Consider the following 23,652-nt stretch of genomic DNA (forward strand, 5'->3'; position numbering starts at 1 on the left):
CTGAAGCCGTTTATTTAACCTCTCTATTATTGAATGTGAAATCCTTAATGATACGAAATACCGCAAGTCCAGATACCATCCAATGCAAATCTCAGAATTTAGACATTTATAAATTCGAGAAATCCTCAAATACCATATATGAATCTTTGACTCATTAGAACAACCTCGAGAGTCATCCAGTCTACTCTAATCTCCAATGAACCACTGAAGCAAGCCGGATGACGTGTGCTCTATTAGCACACAATCACCTAAAGAAGTAACCCCTACCTTTAAGCAACCGAGCGAATCCCTTCTCCTTGCACACTATATCCACTGCAAATAACAAGCACGAATGACTCCAAGATTTCCATATATCCAAAAAGTGTAATACATCATGCATCTATAAATTTCCTTATTCGAGTCATTCTCGAAATCAACCTCTTCAAGTGATAGCCGATACATAAGTATGCCTCAAACCAAAACTAACATAGCGCATGACCATGCAACCTGATTATTGATAGCAGACTCCCCCACTTGGCTCGAAGCCATATAACATAACATCCATAACCCACGATACCCTTACTCCATAACTTCCATAATCCTGCACTGTAATTCAACTAAATCCTCTATATTCTTTTGTAGCACTAATCATAAGATACCTCAAATCATCTACTAAACACATATTCATCCTCGTGACAGCCGTGCAAACTTCCTCAAGCGATTCAAGCTTAAATTGCACCAAACAATCCACTGATAGGAAGGAAAATCTCCACATAAACATCATAAGGATCACACAACCTCCGAACATCCCGCAAGAGATAATCCACCTGCTTAGTCTCAAACTGGCATCTCTCTATGCCTTTCATGGCCACAACCACCATGAAATCACTTAACCCTCTCGAGTCAAGCTCGTCAAAAAGACATAAGAATTCACTTCATTCCACAAATGAACAACATGAAAGACCATGCAACACGCTCGTAACTCAAGATTGTACAACACATAAGGACAAAAATCAAGCATCCATAATTTTTCTGCATCCAACGCAAAATCCTCCTCTTCACATCCCAAATCATCTAAGCATATTCCTCAGTCACAAATGCTTATCATATATCCATCCAACACTCACCAAGGTATCAATCCTACTCCTATGGGACATTATCGGGCATATAATTCCCAAAGCACTTACTCACACAACAGAAATCACCGATCCCAAGCTGCAATCTGAACCTAGCCTCATGTCCTCCAAAATGGCCTATCCCATAATATAGAAAACACATCTCTCACCCCATCTATGACATCACAAGCCATCAATGTCTAGCTAATAGCGAGTACTCAATATGATATATGAGTGGATGGAAAGAAATTGAGAAATATGCTTCAAGCTAAATTGATGATGCACGATAAGAAAGAAAGATAAGAAGTTTCCAACATGCCCTATACCTCTCGAAGATATGTATGAACATCATCATACCAATCCTCAAGACTCTACCAGACATTTGCTCATGACTCGTAGAACCTATGAACCTAGAGCTTCGGTACCAACTTGTCACGATCTAAAATCCCACCTTAAGGATCGTGATGATACTTAGTCTCTAAAATTAGGTAAGTCGATTGTTTAAAATAGTTAAACTAATAAAACATGATATTATGAAGCAGATTTTAATATAAATGCGTAAATAAAGGTGGTACAAGCCAATACGGCGATAATCACAATAATCCTCAAGATTTAGTAGTTCAGAGTCACGAGCTCTAACTGAATATATGAAAATATCAAAAAAAAAAAATACGATACTATTCGGATAGAGAATTAACAATATAAATGTAAGGAAAGGACTCCAAGGGACTGCAATGAAAAAAATAGCTCTACCTTGAATCCTTACGATCAAAGAAGCACTTACCGCCTGGGTCCACTACCTCCAACACCTGGATCAGTATACAAATTTACAGAAGTATAGTATGAATACACCACGATCAGTATTGGTAAGTATCAAGACTAACCTTGGTGGAGTTGTGACGAGGTTCAAGTCAAGACACTCACTAGTCAAATATAACCTCTGCAAAATGTCAAGACCAACAACATGAAAAATAACATAAGGCAACCACTGAATCTCATCAGAATAAGTGATAATAAATTGGAACAAGTAAAGGTTCATCCTCGATCATAAGTCATCAAATTGAATCACACACTTATGGCACTGATCACGCCCAACTCTAGTCCTAGAAAGGATAAGCGGTCACTGCAAATATAATTTGATCTAAAGTACGAAGTAGAATCCCACAAAGAACCAAGGATTAGCTACAATTGTTCAATATCACTAAGAAGGAAAGCTTGAATAGTTTCTAAGTTATGAATATTAAGATTCTTATGTCTAACTAATTAACTAACAAATTAAAATAGTAAATTAATAATAAAGATATTAAGGGTTGGAGACCAAAATCAAGGAGGTCTAGAGTTATGATTTTCCCAATTGTCGGAATCCTTCCTGCTACGTCTTCTATAATTTTGCCTAAATATTCTCTACTGATCGTGAGCAGTTTGGGTGACGTAGCTCTCTCTCAAGCAACTACCACAATTGACTATACGTATTCTCTTGAACTACGCTAGCTAGCCCTAATTCACTGCTCACTATGATCGCACCAAGATTTCGTTATCTCTAATCCCGCCTTTAAACCCTTTCGTATTGATCTCTCACATACGTTAGGAGTGATGTTGTTCAACAACTACCTAAATGCGTACTCTCTCTCGAGCAATATACATACTAAATAGGCACAGTCAATTGATGTCCATTCAATCATCATCAATAAACATGTAGTTGAACAAGTAGAGAAATCCGACGGCTCAATTATATAAAAACGTCACAAGAATTTATCCTACAAAAGGTTCCATCAAAACCCTAGAGAAAAAATTAGTTATTCATAATAGTATGCAAAACTATAATACTAGAATTCATAACCAATAATGAAAATAGGAAGAAGGAAGTGAAAAACTCGTAGAAGAATTCTGCGCCTTCGTCTTATTGTGTTCTTGACTCCTTCGGCCGATAATCCTCTCTAAAAATGTTCTCTCAATTTGTCTCCAAAAATGTCTCTCCTAGTTCGTCTCCCCCTTCATCACTGCCCTCAAAAGTGTGTTTAAGGGCTATTTATAAGGGATAGGGTTAGCATGGGGTAAAATAATACAAGCCCACTTCAAAATAACCTTTTTAGGATAGCTCGTTCACTCTCTCGTGCGCACGCGAGAGTGAACAAGCGAAGTTCTTCTCTTTTTCTTTTTCTTCTAAGTCTCCCGTACACGTCCATGCCTTATTTCCATACTTTGTTGTTTTTTCTCAAGCTTTTCCTCAGCTAGCTCATTCACTCTCTCGTGTGCACGCGAGAGTAAACGAGCAAAGTCCTTATTTTATCTTTTGGTCCCCAATCAACTTCTTTTGCTCACATTTCGTCCAACTTGCTCCTACACATAAGAATGCACGCAATGACCATAATTCACTATAAAAACTCATGTAACCTACTGTAACAACACAAGTTATGAGATGAAAGTACACCAAAAATATGCATTTTTGGTCGTTTATCAACACCCCACACTTAAACTCTTGCTCGTCCTCGAGCAACTTTCCAAATTAAGCACAATGGCAAGAAACACATTTTCAAAATCTACTCAAGCATCATACTAATGACAATGGCTTATACCAACACTTAGCGCTCAACATAAGAACGATTGACATCTTTCTTCAAAAGTAGACCCGTGCCAAGACTATTTTAAATATTTGTGCGACTTTTTCTAACATCCTAACCTCAAGAGATGACTCCAATACATTCCTTACTATGACTCTCTTCTTGCGTTAACTCCAAAATGCCTGGACTTTACCAATTCTTTGTAAATCATGTGCTCTCACCATATCAAAGAGAGAAATTAGTCCACACGCTCAAATATGCATTTAAATATAATTTAAGGACTTACAAATTGAAAGAATTCACTCACTCTCGTAAATAAATTCATGTGCATCCCAAAGTTGTACCATAGACTTGCCCGTAGTGTATGTCTCTACAAATTTAAGCTTGTGAAGTCTAGGATCAATTAGGTCTTTTCAGGTTGTAATGTAGGCTAAGGGATGGATAGGATATATTTGAGTATAGTGACTAACCCTCCTAAGCACTTTAATACACTACACTTAACTTTCAAATACTTAGTCTTCATGACCAATTCAAACAATGCCACGAAATCATATACAATTTGGCCCTTCTTCTTTAAGCAAAACTATCCATTCACTAGCCCAGATTAAGAGGAATAAGAGGTGTATATTTTTTTTTCATTTTGCTTTTGTATTTTCTTTGATTTTTTTCTCTTTTTTTTCAACACTCTCCATACTTGGGTTGCCTGGCAAATGATCTTTCAAAACATACATGCGCCTTTTGGCCTTTCTATGGTTCCACTCAAAAGCTACCTCAACTCTTGCCTTACTCTTCTAGCGACTTAAGTGGTTTCGGAGGTAAAGGTTCAAAAGATCTAATTAAGAACAAAAAGAGAATTGGCTTGTAATGTGGGTGCCAAAGAAAAGGTTTATAGTCTCAAATGGGCTATCTACGGATATTTTTTATTTATGATGGCATTCTAGCTCAATGGACAATCAAAGAAATGCCTACATCCTCTCCAGGATTCACAAAGCTTACTTATTTCGCTTCGACTAACACACAGGGCAAGTTTTAGACTAACACATGATAGCACAGAATGTAATCAAGTCTCACATCACACAATACACATGATTCACTTCGGACGGTTTTTACCCGACACTCACGTTAAACAACTAAGCATAGTCATCATATTAATTCAACACATGGAAAGTAATCATATGAGTCAACAAATGAACTTAAGTGTCAAAAGAAAGTCATATATTTTCTCAAGCTATGTGGACACATAGAACACGAAAAAGATAATCATCTTGAATATTACAACTCTAAGTCCCGGCATAAAACATTTCAAAAAATATAGATGCTCAAGTTCCTCTCATTCCATTATTGATTCTAAAAAAGAAAAGGAAAATCTTTTTGTATTTTTTCTTTAGACTTTACTCCCTCAAGAAAACTGTCTAAGAAATCCATCGTCCGGAAAAGTCCAATAATTTTGAAAATTCTACCTACAAAAAAAATAAAAATTACTACGCAGTTCAAAGAGCCATCCCTTGAAAAAGAACTGTGGCCATAAGAAAAACCAAGAGGGATTATTTCTACCTAATTATTTTATATATATTTTTTTTAACATACATAACATAGCACTAGAAATTACCCAGACAGTCTTCTCCACTCCATACTTAAAATTGTGCATTGTCCGTAATGCACACCATAAATAACTCGAGGGTAAAAGAAACTCTCTGGTAGGCAAAAGGCCGAAGAATTAATAGCTCATGGAGTACTCAGACTTCTCCCAGGCATTGGTCTTTTATGCGGGCACCCCACACTTAGTTCCAGCCATCTTGCTTTCGTTTGCTTCCTTCCAGTGGCTTTTCTTCTCATGTTCCTAGAAAATCAAAACCTATACACAATAAAAATAATTAAAAAATCTAAAAAAATCAATGAGAGCAGTAAAGTTGGTTGCCTCACAATAAGCGCTTGATTTAATGTCGCGACACGACATGAACCACTTTTTTTTGCCTCACTTCGAACTTTTGAATTGGACCCTAAGTTTTGATTCAAGCTTATGATTATGTTCCTAGGGTGGTGGAACGAATCTAGATGGCCCAAGGAAATAGTGTAGTATTCTGCACATTTTGGCCTTTAGATGAGGTGTGTAATTCCGACTTTTTGGCAAACGGAATTCCAGAATGTAGGAATCTTGTTCCTCATTCCTTGACTCCTCAATTGGTTCGGATGACTCTATTTCCATATCATCATCAAAACAAAGTATGGAAAAGTTCTTGGAATGGGGACCAATGCACTCAACTACATGAACTTTGGGACTGTCAACATCCTCAATAACAATGACACTAGAGTCAACTACATATGCATCCTCAGTGTCCTTGACTGACTCTAGTATTACTTCTTCAACATCGACATCCTCAAATTCTAGCTGGATAGATTGTTGGTGTTCTACTCTGACCTCTTCCATTAGTATCTTAATTTCTGCATCTAATGCATGCTCCTTTTGGCTACTATCCATAGTATCAGCTTGTTGAGCATTAAATGCTTCAACTAATTGACTCACTTGTGCCTCCAGGTTATGAATAGTTGCCTTTGGATAGTATCACATAGCCTTTGTATTTTCAGTTGTTTCTCATTACTTTTTTCCATGAAACACTTTAACATATATTTAATCTCCTTCAGGTCATCTTCCTTGGGTTCTTTGTTCCTATTAACTTCACAAGAAAAATTAGAACCATCGTAGTAAGGGGTTGGGGGAGGATAAGACATATAAGCACAACGATAAAAGTGACCATCTTGACCACCACAAATATCATATATATTCCATACATAAGATTAAGTTGGTGCACATAACTCGCTCTCGGAAATATTTTAATAATTTTACTATGGGTGGTTTCCTCCATTACATGGATAAGGAGGATCAAAAGTAGAATTACCAACATCAAAACTCTCATAATTCCAAGATGTCATATTTCTAAAATCAAGAAGTAAAAAAAAATAAATACAAGAAAACAAAAATAAAAGTTCAAATTTGCAACCTAGCAATATGTACACCTACAACTACACTGTTAGTTCCCGGTAATGACTCCAAAATTTGATTACGCCCAACTCTAGTCCTAAAAAGGATAAGCGGGCTGCAAATATAATCCAGTCTAAAAGTCAGGAGTCGAATCCCACAAAGAACTAAGGCTTAGCTACAACTGTTCAATATCACTAAGAAAGCAAGTTCGAATATTTTCTAAGTTATGAATATTAAGATCCTCATGTCTAAATAATTAACTAACAAATTAAAATAGTAAATTAATAACTAATGATATAAAGGGTTGGATACTAAATTAATGAGGTCTAGAGTTATGATTTCCCCAATTATCTGGAATCCTTCCCGCTACGTCTTCTACAATTTTGTCCATGTATTCTCTACCGATCGTGAGTACTTTGGGTGGCGTAGCTCTCGTTCGAGCAACTACCACAATTTACTAGACGTATTCTCTCGAACTACGCTAGTTGGCTGATGAGTGTCTAGTGTATATAAAATTCTAACTCGTACTCTATCAAATAATAGTATAGAAAGATGTCGAACCCACAGAGATTGATTTATCTATTCTACAGACGTTTCTTATTTTAATTACTATTTAAGAAAATTAGAAAGAGTTGAGTTGCAAATTAACTAACTAAAAATGCATGAATAGAGCAATAGAAAATATTTTGTTTTGCACAAATATAATAAAAAGGTGTTGGGATCTTGACTTCACTTAATATTTCTATATAGTAGAATTATTATTCTTCAATTTCTATTTTTCAAAAATGTATAAATGCCTCTCACGATTACAAATATACATTATTACTTAAGTTGAATAATTAATTTCACTCCTTTCGGTTATACAAATTAATCTTCAAACTAGTAATATTAAAGAACTAGAATTATATGATTGAACTAAAACACGCTCTTGTTAGTAAGTCCATTTCGGTTACCCTACTTGTTATAATTGATTATTACACTATTCGCCTCTCTCGATTATAAATAAGTGTAAAACTAATTATAACATAAAAGGGATAGATGTTACTCAATAAATATTAATATTTATCAATACTACACTTAACTATATTATTTCTTCCACCTTTCTCGATTACAGAATTAATAAATAGTTAATATGTAGTACAAGATAGATAGATGTTAATAAATTAAATAACGTCTAACTGTAAAAGAAGATAAAAGTTAAATAAATTCTAGGTCAAGCATGTGAATATGAGGAATAATATCTACTATTATATAGAAATATTAAGATCCGTGTTTCTCCCAACACAAGAAAAGTTACTCCATAATGGAGCCAATACCGATAACGGAAATAATCTTGCCCATTTGTGACGACCCGGCCAGTCGTCTCATGAGTTACCGCTCTATTTCCCTTATTTCTGTTTCTTTATGCTCTGTTTATCCGTGTTTTGTGGTATCGGGTTGGTCGGATCGAATCCGAAATAATTTTGGTAAGGTTTGAGACACTTAGTCCCTTTTAAAGAAGTTTAAGTTGTAAAAGTCAACCAGATGTTGACTTATGTGTTAGATGGCTCGGATGTGAGTCCGAGGTTCGGTTAGCTTAGGGAGGTGATTTATGACTTAGGAGTGTGATCGGAATGGTTTTTGGAGCTTTGGAGTAGTTTTAGGCTTGAATTGGCGAAGTTGATATTTTGGCGATTTCCGGTTGATAGGCGAGATTTTGCTATAGGGGTCGGAATGGAATTCTGAGAGTTGCAGTAGTTCCGTTGTATTATTTGGGATGTGTGTGGAAAATTTTCAGATCATTCGGACGTGGTTTGGTTGGGTTTTTTATCAAAAGTAAAATCGGAAGATTTTTGAAAGTTTGGCTTGAATCCGATGTGTTTTGGGCGATTTGATGTTGTTTGAGGTGTTTTAATGATTGGAACAAATTTGAATAAGGTATCAGGTTATGTTTGTGCTTTTGCTTGAGGTTCTGGCGGCCTCGGGGTGATTTCGGATGGTTAACGGAGAAGTTGGATTTTTGTTGCAGCTGTTGAATTTGCTGCTTCTGGTATTTTTGCACCTGCGGATTGGGGACCGCAGGTGCAGCGCCGCATATACGAGAGAGGGGCTGCAGAAGCTGGAATTGGAAGAATTACAGGGACCGCAAAAGCGGTCAGGATGGCCGCATCTGCGGAATCGCAGATGCGGAAGGCTTATCACAGATGCAATTTTTGGGCTGGTTAGTGATTCCTGCAAAAGCGGATGATTTAACCGCAAATGCGGTACCGCAGATGCGGTTGAAGTATTGCAGATGTGGAAAGGTCTGGGCAAAACATATAAGATATTTCATTTTGCGAAATTGAGCTATTTCACCATTTTTTTTCTTCAGCTTTGGAGCTTTTTGGGCGATTTGAAAGAGGGATTTCAAGGGAACTTCATTGAGGTAAGGGATTTGGACTTAAAACTCATTCCTATGTTATTATTCCATGGATTAGACCTAGAAATTAAGGAAATTAAGGGTGAAATTTGGGAAAAACTAGGGCTTGAGAACTTAGGCCTTTAATTGAGGATTAAGACCATTTGGGGTCCTATTTGAGAACTTTTGATATGTATGAACTCGTGGGGAGATAAGGAACCTATTGATGTGAAAATTTCTGAGTTGCGAGAAGTGGGCCCGGGGCTCGGGTTTTGCTAATTTCGTGATTTTTGATATTCTTCGATTGTTTTCACTTGGGATTTGTTCCCTTAGCATATTGTGATGTATTCGTTCTAATTTTGGATAGATTCGACGTGCGTGGAGGTCGATTCGAGGGCCAAAGGCGTTACGAGCTAGAGGTTTAGCCGGTTCAAGGTGAGTAATGATTGTAAATGATGTTCTGAGGGTTTGAAACCCCGGATTACACATCGTAGTGCTATATTGAGGTGAGACATGTGCTTGATGACGAGCGTGGGGTCGTGCACTATTGGGGATTGTGACTTGGTCCATCTCGATTGATGATTTTACCGCGTATTTGATTAAAAACTATTTGCTATCATCATTATTTGGGCTGAATGCCATATTTGGGCTTCATGCCAACTATTTCAACCCTTCGGGGGTTTTTATTGATACTTCCTCACCGTTTGACTTTATACTTGAACTCAGTAATGTTATTTTCCATTGTTTTCATACTCAGCCATGTTTACATAGTTTTTAATACTTATGTGATATTTTAAATGATGTTTGGGCTGAGAAACATTGTTTTACTGTAGCCCGAGTGGCTTGTGAGGATTTTTGACTGAGTAAGGCTGAGGGACTATATTGTGAAGAAACACTGATATTGATTTGACACTGAGGGCCTGAGATGTGTACCCTACGAAGTGGCTTGATTGATATGAGGCCGAGAGCCTAGTGATGACGTCACAAGATGGCTTGATATTGCGCTTGGGCCGTAAGGGGCCCCTCCAGGAGACTGCACACCCCCAGTGAGCGCGGGTACCCATTGTGATGTGAGATTGAGCCCGAGGGGCTAGTATTGTTCTGAGATGTTGTCCGAGGGGCGAATTTGTTGATACTGTGCCCGAGGGGCGAACTTCTATGTGTTTATTTTTCCTTAATTGCCTGTCAATTACTTGCTTACTTGTTGAAAAAGGATTTTACTTATCTTTTCACTGGTTTACTGTTTTTAAAGAGTTTTACAGCTTCATTATAGAATGTCTTGTGCCTTACATGATTTCTTGCTTTCAGTCTTTATTTACATTTGTTACTCACTGAGTTGGAGTACTCACTTTACTTCATGCACCCCGTGTGCAGATTCAGGCGTTGTTGATCCTGCCAGTGCGAGTTGAGAGCTCCCGGCGAACATTCGGAGTTCATGAGGTAGCTGTTTGACGTCCGAGGTCCCGTGTTTCTCCCTCTTTATCATTTCTATCTCTTATCAGACATTTGTAACAGTTGTAGACTCTTCAGACTTGTATTAGATTTTATAGACGATCATGACTAGTGACACCCCGGTATCGGGGTGTGTTGGGTTGTACTTCCGCATTTTCTTGATATTATCCGCTACTTACTATGATTAAATCATGTTTTAGATTATTTTCTTGATGTTTAACTGTTTAACATCGAATTGAAAATAGTCGGCTAGCCTTGTCTTCACGAGAGGGGCCATGAACAGAATAAAATAGAAAGAAATATTGAACAGAATAATTCCTCCTATTTAACTAAAAATAGGAACTAGAGTAATTTCCAATACTAGAATTTATTCAGAACTAGAGACGAAGACAATATAATGGCTAAAAGATAAAAAAGAAGAGAAACTAAAGAACAAAGAGAAGGTAAAGCCTTCTGCTCAAAATCTGATTTCACTATAAGCCTCCCTCCCTTGGTTTCACGATTGATGCCTCTTTTTATAGCCAAGCCATGACAAACTTTTCAATACACTCTTGGATATGAACTTGTCATGGCTGGTTGTAACCTTGTTATGCTTGGTTATGAGCTTCTGTTGTAGGTTAGTTATGGATCGGTTATATTTTGTTGTAACCGGTTGTGAGTCGGTTGTCCTTTGTCATGGAAGATCACGTCTTTCTTTAGCACCATATTTTACTCTGCTTTAGCTTGTCCGTTTTTCTAATTTTTCCTCTGTAATCTTCTCGTTCCCAGACCAATACTTCTTCAAACTTTCCTGCATAATTTAGACAAAAGTATGGAAGAAATATGATAGTTCTTTTTGTGTTTTTCGAAGAAATTATATGTTAAAAATCAAGTAAAATGCACTTATCAAATTCTCCCACACTTGGAATTTTGCTCGTCCTCGAGCAAATAAAATAACTAAACATAACAGCTAAACAATTTAACTAGAATCATGAGAACTCTCGCCAAATAAGAAGTAACTAAGACTCATTCACAAGCTCATACAACTTTTAACCGTACTCATATTCACCTATTGAGAACTGAAATCATAATTTTCCTAATCCCCAGTGTGTCTCACCAAATAAAGAGAGATGCTCATATATCATACAATATATAGATGTAGATCAAAGAAGGGCATAGATAGAAAAATTCACTCACTCCCAACAAAGAAGTACCTCAAGCTACTGGAAATTGTCGTATGCTTGACTATCATGTGGTTCTCCACTAATGTAGGAGTCTTTGAGCCGAGATCATGTAGGACTTTTGGTAGGTTGTAGTGTAGGTTTAGGGATAAGTATGATACATATGGATAATAGTGACTTAAATTCCCTATGGCCACTACACTTTATTTTATCACTTAAGCACAATTGTCTTTGCTCTGATTTAAACAATAATCTCTATTTTGTTTCATCCCTTTCACATTTTTTTTGACGGAGATGCCGACATTTCTTTGTTGCTATCCTCTCCCTTCTTTTTTTTTTATGAATTTCAGAAGAAACTATCTTTTCAGTTCTCATGGCAACATCTCAAAAGATTGATAACCTCAAAAAATTATTCTTTCACCAATTATTTTCACAATTATACCTCACGCCTAGATTTTTACATTCAGATCAACTCTTAAAGTACCCAAAAGGGAATTATGTGAAGAAACAACAAGTCATAAAAACAAACAGGCTAACGGTTAAAGCTTGGTGATCAACAAAATAAGAGATAATTTATTTAGGCTCAACAGGGCTAACTAGGGATAAAAATCATTAATGTAGGTCAATTTAGGTTATGGCTCAACAAAAAAGACCTACGTTCATTTCTTAACTCAAAGATCTACCTAGAATTTCGCCTCAATCCACATTCAAGGCAAGTTCTAGATTTTCAGATAAACATGAGAACTAGACAATATAAGCTAACAATACAATACACTTGGCCTAACGAAAACTATGATTTCAATCACCAATAAGTAAGTATGAGCTTAGAAAAGTAATCATAAAACCCGTGAATGGTACTAAATAAAATTCATCTTTTCTAAATCTCATGTTTTTCAAGTCAAATCAAGTTTAGCCAACTTATTTACCAAAACAAGTTAAAATAACTAAAAGTCCTAAAAAATGTTCAGTTCAAAATATTACGACCATGGCAAAGAACTGAACAAGAAATCCATGGAAGTGTATGAAATAAGTTGCCTTGAGAACAAGGTAACTAAATTTTTTTTCAGTTTTGTTTTTATTTTTATTTTTTAAATTTTATAATTTTACTAAAAACACATTTTTCAGTTGTAAAATATACATTTTTTTTATATTTAACTGGAAAAAAAAACTTAAAAGAAACACACATATAACAAACATATTCATCTACCCCCAAGCTTAAATAATGTCATGTCCTCATGACAAATAAATTAAAAGTAAAAGGAGATAAAGGAGCTTCCCTAATTTTTCCGATTCTGGCCTCATTTCCTTTTTCTTGGCTTCTCAAGGTTTCTCTCATATAATAAAGACAAAATTATGGTAAAGAAAATGTTTATTTTCATGATAGGAGAAAACTTTCATTGTCTCAATCATGAGAGTGCTTCTTTATCATGACAAAATATATTAATACATACACACACACACACACACACACATATATAATACAAACATGCAATTATTATTATTATTAATATTTTTTACTTTTTTTATATAAGAAAAAAAACTAATTTTATTATATATATTTACTAAAAAGGAAATATTATATGTTACTACTAATACTCACTTTAAAGATTAAAGGGGAAGAAAATAGTTCTGAGTTTAACTTCACCAGCTCGACATATTTTAAAAATTAGGCAAAAAGGATAGTTGAATCTTGTTTGTCGAAGAATATGCTGATATAAGGCTTCAAACGATGACCATTTGATTTGAATTTGTCTCCCCCATATGTATGTTGTACTTCAATGGCACCATAGGGGGGTCATTCCTGTTACTGTATATGGTCCTGTCCATCGTGACTTAAACTTTCCTGGGAATAATCTCAATCAGCTATTGTACAACAGAACATGATCTCCAACTTTAAAATCTTTATAGAGGATGAGCTTGTCATGCCACTTTTTTGTCTTTTCCTTGTACAATTTAGCATTTCCGTATGCTGTAAGTGTGAACTCTTCCAACTCATCAGGCTGCAATAGACAGTTTTTACCTGCATCTGGTAAGTTTAGATTCAACAATTTTATAGCCCAATATGCTTTATGTTCTAATTCCACAGGTAAATGACAAGCTTTCCCAAAAACTAGTCTATAAGGAGATGTGCCTATGAGAGTTTTATAAGCAGTTTTGTATGCCCATAACACATCGTCTAATTTTAAAGACCAATCTTTTCGAGAAGAACCAACTATTTTTTTAAATTATTTTTAATTCTCTGTTGGAAACTTCTACATGCCCGCTTGTTTGAGCATGATATGGAGTTCCTGTTTTATGAGTTACTCCATATTTTAACAATAAACTAGCAAATTGTCTATTTATAAAATGAGTTCCTTGATCACTTATTATAACTCGTGGAGTTTCAAATCTAGAAAAAATATTTTTCTTGAGAAAAGCACAAACAATATGAGCATCATTTTTTCTAGTAGCAATTGCTTCTACCCATTTTGAAACATAGTCAACAACTACTAAAATATACTCATAGCCATTTGAAGGAGGAAAAGGACCCATAAAATCAATGCCTCAAACATCAAAGATTTCGCACACAAAAATAGAGTTAAGAGGCATTTCGTCCCTTTTTGAAATGTTACTGATTCTCTGGCATTTATCGCAAGTGGCGACATAATTCCTTGCATCCTTGAATATAGTAGGCCAGAAACATCCAACTTCAAGTACTTTAGCCGTTGTCTTTCTTCCTCCATAGTGTCCTCCTGCAGCCCCGTCATGGCAGTGACTTAAGATGTTGTTCATTTTTGTCTCCGGTACAGATCTCTTGATTATGTCATCTGCACAAAATTTAAGCAAGTAAGGATCTTCCCAGTAATAATGTCTTGCTTCTTTTTTAAGTTTTTTCTTTTGTTCATAAGAAAAATCTTTTGGAATCAATCCTCCAGCCAAATAGTTGGCAATATCAGCAAATCAAGGTGGTCGATTTATAACGGCTGTGACTGAAAATATATGTTCATTGGGAAATCCTTCTTTGATATCTTTTATCTCAGTAGGAGGATTTTCCAAAGAGACAAATGATAAGCTACCCAATTTTCAGAACTTTTTCGATCTTTTATTTTAAGATCAAATTCTTGTAAAAGGAGTATCCATCTTAGCAATCCGGGTTTAGCATCTTTCTTTGCTAAAAGGTACTTTGAAGCTGCATGATCAATATAAATGGTAACCTTTGTTCCTATCAAATAGTAAAGAAATTTGTCAAACGCAAATACTACTGCTAGTAGTTCCTTCTCAGTTGTAACATAATTCTTTTGAGCTTCATTGAGGGTTCTACTGGTATAGTAAATAAGCCTGAAAATCTTGTCTCTCTTTTGTCCTAATATCACTCCAACTGATATATCACTTGCATCACACATTATTTCAAATGGTTCGCTCCAATCAGGAGAAACAACAAGTGGAGCATTAGTCAAATGTTCCTTGAGAATCTTAAATGTTTTTCTGCAATCATCTGAAAATTTAAACTTCACATCATTCATCAGTAGGTTAGTCAGAGGTTTTGTAATTTTTGAAAAATCTTTTATAAACCTTTTATAAAAACCTGCATGCCCTAAGAAACGTCTAATGCCTTTAACAGTGGTAGGAGGAGGTAATCCTGCTATAAGATCAATTTTAGCCTTATCAAATTCTATCCCTTCAGCAGAAATTTTATGTCCTAAAACAATTCCCTCTGTTACCATGAAATGTCATTTTTTCCAATTAAGAACTAAATTTGTCTCTTCACATCTTTTAAGCACCAAAGTTAAATGATAGAGACAATATTCAAATATTTTACCAAAAAGTATGAAATCATCCATAAATATTTCAAGAAACCATTTAGTCATATCTGAGAAAATTGCCGACATGCAACACTGAAATGTAGCAGGAGCATTGCATAGTCCAAATGACATTCTTTGGTAAGCATACGTACCTTGGGGGCATGTGAATGTGGTTTTCTCTTGATCTTCTGGAGCAATTGGTATCTGATTATATCCAGAATATCTATCAAGAAAACAGTAAAAACCATGGCCTGCAACTCTTTCAAGCATTTGATTAATAAAAGGCAAAGGAAAATGATCTTTCCTTGTGGCATCATTAAGTCGTCTGTAATCAATACAGACTCTCCATCATGTGATTGTTCTAGTAGGTATGAGTTTATTGTTTTCATTTTTTATTACTGTTACCTCCTTTATTTGGTACTACCTATACAAGACTTACCCAAGGATTGTCAGATATTGGATAAATGATACTTGTTGTTAGAAGTTTCACCACTTCTTTCTTGACGACTTCCTGCATTGCTGGGTTCAGTCTCCTTTGGGGTTAGACTATTGGTTTATAATTATTCTCCATAAGAATCATGTGCATACAAATAGCTGGACTGATTCCTTTGATATCAGCTACAGTCCACCCTAAGGCTATTTTGTGTTTTCTCAAGACTCCAATCAATTTGTTTTCCTGTTCTATAGTCAAAAAAGATGAAATGATTACTGGAAATAATTCAGGTTCAAGAAACACATATTTTAAATGAGAAGGAAGATCTTTGAGTTCAATTTTTAATTGAATTCCTTCTTGTGAGACTTTCTCATTTTCTGACTCTTTTTCCAATATTTCAGCTTCTTCTCTAATTATGGGGTTATCATCACCTATGGTACCTGACCTAGCCAAACATCTCTCCAATGAATCAATAATTAACTGATTATCTTTGTATTCGTTTACGAGGTCATCTAGTAAGTCAATTTGAAAACAAGATGATGATGACTCGTCCCCGGGAAATTTCATCATTTTCTGCATGTCAAAAATTACTCTTTCCTCATCAACTCGCAATATTAATTGTCCTTGATGGACATCAATAATTGCCCTTCCTGTTGCAATAAATGGTCTACCTAAAATTAATGGTACCTTAGTATTTTCTTCCATTTCAAGCACTATAAAATCTACTGGGAATACAAATTTGTCAACTCTGACAAGGATATTTTCAATAATTCCTTTTGGTATCTTAGCACTTTGATCAGCTAATTGAAGAGACACACCAGTATCTTTCATCTCACCAAGTTCTAATTTCCTGAAAATTGAAAAAGGCATTAGATTTATTGAAGCACATAAATCACATAATGCATTTGCAAAGTAAGTACCTCCCACGGTACAAGGAATTGTAAAACTTTCTCGATCACCAAGTTTCTGTGGAAGCTTATTTTGAAGTATAGCACTACATTTTTATGTAAGCTTAACCACTGAAACTTCTTCCAATTTTCTTTTACTTGACAGAATTTCTTTAAGAAATTTAGCATATGAAGGCATTTGTGTCAAAGCATGTGTGAAAGGTATGTTAATGTAAAGTTGCTTCAAAATATCTAGAAACTTTGAAAACTGTTTGTCAAGCTTTTCTCTTTTCATCTTTTGGGGAAAAAGGAGAGGTACAGAGTGAGGATTTGTTATCAATTAATTTTCTTGTACATTTTTCCTTTTATCTTTTTGTTCTTTTGGAAACTTAGATTCTATTTTATTCTCACCTTCATTTACCTTTTCCACTTCTTGTAGCTTTTCTTCTCTATCTGTATATGGATCATCAAGAGATTTACCTGATCGTAGAGAGATGACTTTGAGGTGTTCTTTTGGGTTTTGCTCAGTGTTGCTTGGTAGAGCACCTTGAATTGTTCCAGACATGAGGGTTGCTAATTGGCTCATCTGAATTTCTAAATTCTTGATGGTTGAACTTTGACTTTCAACCTTCTCATCAGTAGTCTTAATGAATTTGTACATCATGTCTTTGAGGCTTTGCTGATGAGCTCTTTGGGGTGGTTGTTGATTTTTGTTAAAATCTTGTTGCCCTCTGTTTTTATTTTGAAAATCAGGTGGTCCTTGTACCTGCTGCTTTTGATTAAAAAATCTTTGAGGATTTTCAGCACCATTTGGGTTACTCTATTGGAATCCCGGATGTTTTGGTACCTTGGGACTACCTAACGGATAACTGTTTCTATACCCAATAATATTTACTTGTTCTTCATTTTGCGTTGAAGCTTGATGTAACAATATTGAACTTCCTCACTATATTGATAAGAACTAGAATATTGGTTACAATCTTGAGATATCAAATGCAACACTCAAACTAATGAATTATAATGAAAACTATTGAAATAATAGGTAACTAAGGATGGGGGCGAGGAAATATAGATAACTTCATAACATTTTGCATAATTCTCAAAACTGTCGATGAACCACTTTTATCCATTTGTCACGTGCTTCCCTACTCAACCTGGATCCCAAGCAAATCTCTTGTCAGGCTGTCTAATTCCTTGGCCTTTTCGCAGTTTAGCCCTCGGCCCAACAGCTTGTCTAGCCTCGGTCCAAATAATTGGCCCATAAACATTATTGGAGTTATCCATGTTCACAACAATACTCCCCTCCTCAATAAAAACCTTGTCCTCAAGGCTCGGGTCAAGAACTCTCGGGATCAATGGCTTTGGTAAACTAGTTGTAGTTATATTGACTTCAATAGACATGAAGCTCACTGGATGGAAGGCACCTACAAATTCCTCTTGAACAGAATGAAGAGCATTATGCCAAACTCTACTCATGCCTGGTACAACAATAGTGACTGCATAGTATACTTCATTTTGACCAAGGTCATGATGAGATAAATCTTGTGTTCCCTTTGAATACTTCATAGGCCACAAAAACATTGGAATGAATAGAAAAATAGCTCTTGTTCTACATATGAATTCTACTAGAGTCATCTGTGCTTGCACTTGCTTTATTAGAGTACCTGTTAACTCATGAGGCATGAATAAATGTGTATCTACTCCAATAATATGATGATCTCCACCATCAATTGCATGTCAGACAAAATCAAGGAGTATGTAGCAGTCTTTTAATAACACAAGCTTGGTACTTATCTGGAGTCCTAGCGCCAAAGTTAGCCAGTCTTCTAAAGTACGTCCTTGTAGCATAGTCGTAGTAACTGCAATAATCTTTGAAGCTTTAGGTGTAACGTTGACTCTCCCATGCTGGCCAACATATGGCTTTTCAAGGTCAAAAGGCAAGAGACAATCAACTGGCTTTTCCAATTTTGACCCATTCTGGTGTATCCAAGTAATTATAGTATGTGGGACAAATTTTCTATTGCATGAGCAACCACAAATTAGTTCCAAAAATCTAGCAGTGGGCGCAGTTAAAACAACTCTAAGCATAAGAGTGGAGTTACCAAAGATCTGTTCATTTGAAGCACTAAAATAAGCAAACCACAAGGGTCTGATAGCTCATTTTCTAATTAAGTGCAAGCGCAAGCTTACTAGATCAGATAGACTCAAAAGCTCCAAGAAGCATCTCAAGGGAAGCACAATAGATGATAGTTGGTGGACATAAATATATAAATCCCCCAGGTTTTCTCAACTGATGGTTAACCGGCATAACAAACTTGTTAACCATATGAATAGACAGTCCATGATAATCAATACATTTCAGAAGTCTCAAGAGATCGTCCTCCAAATACTCAGAAATATTAAACACACATTGCCTACTCGAATATGAGAGTGTAGAGTGGTCCTCTAACCTTCTCTGAGGTGACTGCACCCTGAGTGAAGCAGCAGAGCCAGGATCAAATGGAAAGTCTAATCCAAGTTTATCAAGTGAAAATCGATGCAACCAAAACTGCTCCTCCAAGCATTGGGCAATCCCAAGTTGATATCGAGGGCAAAGTATTCTAGGATGTCCAGTAAGCAATTGATTCCAACAACCGTCTAAAACTTTGTGAATATCAAACAGGATAAAGTCACGGGGAAAATAGATTGTAAAATTATGACGACCCGACCAGTCGTCTCTTGAGTTACTGCTCCGTTTCTCCCATTTCTGCTTCTTTATGCTCCGTTATCCTTTTTTTATGTGATCGAGTGGATTAATTGGTGTTCGGAGTGGATTTTGTAAGAAATGAGACACTTAGTCTCTTTTAAGAAGGTTTAAGTTGGAAAAGTCAACCGGATGTTGATTTATGTGTTAGAGGGCTCGGATGTGAGTTCTGATGGTTCGTTTAGCTTCGGGAGGTGATTTATGACTTAGGAGTGTGATCAAAATGGGTTTTGGAGGTCCGGAGTAGAATTTGGCTTGAATTGGCGAAGTTGATATTTTGACGATTTCCGGTTGATAGTCGAGATTTTGATATAGGGGTCGGAATGGAATTCCGAGAGTTACAGTAGCTTCGTTACGTTATTTGGGATGTGTGTGCAAAATTTTAGTTCATTAGGATGTGGTTTGGTTTGGTTTTTGATCGAAAGTGTATTTCGGAAGATTTCTCAAAAATTAGGCTTGAATCCGATGTGTTTCGGGTAATTTGATGTTGTTTGAGGTGTTTTGCTGATGGGAACAAGTTTGAATAAGGTATTGGGTTATGTTTGTGCTTTTGGTTGAGATCCCGGGGGCCTCGAGGTGATTTCGGATGGTTAACTAGAAGATTTTTGGACTTGAGTGATTGCAGAATTTCTGTTGCTTCTGGTGTTTTTGCACCTGCGGTTTGGGGACCGCAGGTGCGGCATCGCAGGTGCGAAGGATTTTCAGCAGATGCGGATTTGAGGAGAGAGGTCAGGAACCGCAGATGCGGAATAAGGACCACACCTGCGGAGTCACAGATGTGATTCTACAGATGCGGAGAAATGACCGTAGAAGCGGTACCGTAGAAGCGGGCTTTGGGGTCGCAGATGTGAAAACCCCTGGGTAGAATGTTTTAATTCATTTCATCCGCGATTTTTAAGCTCATTTACTCCATAGTTGGTTTTTTTGAGAGATTTTAAAGGAAATCGAAGATGGATTCAAGGAGAAACGTTTTGAGGTAAGGATTTCGGACCAAAAACTCGAATCTATTGTGAAATCCACCTAGAAAATCATGAAACTTAAGCTAAAAATGGAAGAACTACGGCTTGGGATTTTAAGCTTTTGAATTGGGATTTGGAGGACTATTTGGGGTCGGATTGGAGAACTTTTGATATGTATGAACTCGTGGGGTGATAAGGAATCTAACGATGTGAAAATTTCTGAGTTTCGGGAAGTGGGCCCGGGTCTCGGGTTTTGCTAATTTCAGGATTTTGATATTTTCGATTGTTTTCACTTGGGCTTTGTTCCCTTAGCATATTGTGACGTATTCGTTCTGATTTTGGATAGATTCGATGCGCGTAGAGGCTGATTCGAGGGGAAAAGGCATCGCGAGCTAGAGTTGTAGCCGGTTCGAGGTGAGTAATGATTGTAAATGATGTTTTGAGGGTTTGAAACCCTGGATTGCACATCGTAGTGCTATATTGAGGTGAGACACGCACTTGATGATGAGCGTGGAGTCGTTTACTATTAGGGATTGTGACTTGGTCCGTCCCGATTTATGATTTTACCGCGTATTTGACTGAAACTTGTTTGTTATCATCATGGTTTGGGCTGATTGCCATATTTGGGCTTCGTGCCAACTATTTGAACCCTCCATGGATTTTATCACTATTTCCTCACTGTATTGATTTATTACTTGAACTCAGTCTTGTTGTTTTTCCATTATTTTACAACTCAGCCACTTTTACTCAGTTTTGAGACATAAATGATATTACTAAATGATGTTTTGGGCTGAGCACTACTGTTTAACAAATGCCTGAGGGGCTTGTGATGATTTTCTGACTGAGTGCAGCCGAGGGCCAGATATGCGGATATACTGAGTGATATGAGGCCGAGGGCATAAGATACATTTACACGCCACGAGGTGGCTTGAGTGATGTGAGGCCGAGAGTCGATAGATGATGCCACGAGATGGCTTGATATTGCGCTTGGGCCGTAAGGGGCCCTTCCGGAATCTGCACACCCCCAGGGAGCGCGGGTACCTATTATGTTCTGAGAGTGAGCCCGAAGGGCTGATACTGTTCTGAGAGTGAGCCCGAGGGGCTGATACTGATCTGAGAGTGAGCCCGAGAGGCTGATATTATTCTGAGAGTGAGCCCGAGGGGCTGGTACTGTTCTAAGTTGTTGCCCGAGGGGCGAATTTCTATTTGTTAATTACCTGCCGAATTACTTGTTTTACTGGTTGAAAAAGGAAAAATTACTTGATATTTCACTGATTTACTGTTTTAAGTGATTTTACTACTTCAGTATAGATTGCTTTGTGTTTTCACGTGATTTCTTGCTTTCAGACATTATTTATGTTTATTACTCTACTGAGTTGGAGTACTCATTTTACTACCTGCACCCATGTTTGTAGATTCAGGCGTAGCAGGTCCCGCTCCTGAGTGCTGATTTCCTCTAGTCCAGGCGGTGTTTCGGAGACTACGAGGTAGTTGTTCGCATCCGCAGCCCCCGTGTCTCCCTTATCTTATTACTTTTATGTCCTTCAAATAGTTGTACTAGATATTGTATTTAGTAGACTCATATCGGGATCCTTAGTTGCTCATGACTTGTGACACCCCGGTTTGGGCTATGACGGGATGGTTTCTTCTATTGTTATCTATATTTCTGCGAATTATTGCTATTAAATCATGCTTTAAACCGTTTTATGATAATTAACTGCTTAAAGAATTGTATTGTGTTGGACTGGCTGGCCTTGTCTTCACGAGAGGCGCCATCATGACCGGGTTCGGGGTTTGGGTTGTGACAAGTTGGTATCAGAGCCTAGGTTACTTAGGTCTCACGAGTCATAAGTAGGTTTAGTAGATTCTCGCAGATCGGTACGGAGACGTCTGTATTTATCCTCGAGAGGCTGCAGAACCTTTAGGAAAACTTCACATTCTTGAAATCCTTGTCGTGCGAACTTGTTATTCCGAAACTGAACTTCTGTTATTCTATTCTCTCACAGCTGGTGAGGACGCGAGCTACCGGATGAGGTGGACGACCACTAGTGCCACCATCTAAGACCACCAGCTTAGTTATGAATGCTGGTCGTGGGCGTGGTCGTGGTAGAGGCAGAGCAGCGAGGGCAGCACCTGTAGATCCACCAGCTTCCCTAGCTCCGGATCAGGCTCTAGCTATGAATGCTCCAGCAGCACCAGTTGAGGCACCAGCTGTGCCCATCGTGATTCCGGGTCTTCAGGAGGCCTTGGCATAGATCTTATCGGTTTGCACTGGCCTGGCCCATGTAGTTTCAGCCACTACAGCAGCAGCTACTTCACAGGCCAGGGGAGGCAATCAGACCCCCGCTTCTCGCACACCTAAGCAGGTAGTGCAGGGACTTCAGAAGCTAGGGGCACCTCCAGCCCAGCCGGTTGCACCAGCTCAGGAGTTCATGGCACCAGTTATGTCGGATGATGAGCAGGTCTTGAGAGGTTTGGTAGACTCCAACCTCTGTCATTCAGTGGTGCTGAGGGCGAGAATGGCAGGGTTTTCTAGATAAGTGCCAGCGGATGCTCCGTACAGCAGGGATTCTTGAGTCTAGTGGTGTGACATTTACCACATTTTAGTTTTTTGGGGCTTCCTTTACTTTGTGGGAGGCGTATGAGAGGCGTAGGCCTATAGGAGCAGCGCCCCGCACTTGGCAGGAGTTCTCCGTTCTCTTCTTGGAGAAGTATATGTCGTAGTCTCGCAGATAGGAGCTGCGTATATAGTTTGAGTGGTTGAGGCAGGGGGATATGACTGTGTCACAGTATGAGTCGAGGTTTTCTGAGTTGGCTCTTCATGAATTTTGGATGGTTCCAATAGATCGTGAGAGGATCGGGAGATATGTTGATTGCCTTAACTATCATCTCCGTATTCTCATGACCAGAGAGAGGGTGTTGGATGCTACGTTCAAGGAGGTGGTTGATATCGCTCGCAAGATTGAGACTGTTCGCCATTAGGAGCGAGAGGAGAAGGAGGCCAAGAGGCCTCGAGGATTAGGCAGTTACAGTGGTGCTTCTTCGAGGGGCCAGTTCTAGCATGTAGAGGTCATTCTTTAAGGCCTGCTCAGTTAGCCCGTCCAGAGTATCACGGGACATCTTCAGGCCGTGGTTATGATGGGTCTTAGCAGGGCCAGCCTTCACTCAGCGCCCTCCCAGTTCAGAGTTCATCTCGTTCCCCGCCAGCTCAGGGTTCTTCTCTG

The 23,652-nt window shown here is 37.7% G+C and overlaps 1 protein-coding gene across 1 annotated transcript; it reads right to left on the bottom strand.

The window, feature by feature from the left end:
* Positions 1-15,947: 15,947 nt before the first annotated feature.
* On the bottom strand, positions 15,948-17,390 carry LOC142176102 (uncharacterized). The gene is made up of 3 exons (XM_075243170.1): positions 17,148-17,390; positions 16,891-17,021; positions 15,948-16,689 (listed from the first exon to the last, which is right to left on the bottom strand). Exons 1-3 carry the CDS (start codon positions 17,388-17,390, stop codon positions 15,948-15,950), a joined length of 1,116 nt encoding a protein of 371 aa, XP_075099271.1.
* Positions 17,391-23,652: the final 6,262 nt, after the last annotated feature.

This window comes from Nicotiana tabacum, chromosome 22 (genome assembly GCF_000715075.1).
Source record: "Nicotiana tabacum cultivar K326 chromosome 22, ASM71507v2, whole genome shotgun sequence".
Classification (NCBI taxonomy): domain Eukaryota; kingdom Viridiplantae; phylum Streptophyta; class Magnoliopsida; order Solanales; family Solanaceae; genus Nicotiana; species Nicotiana tabacum.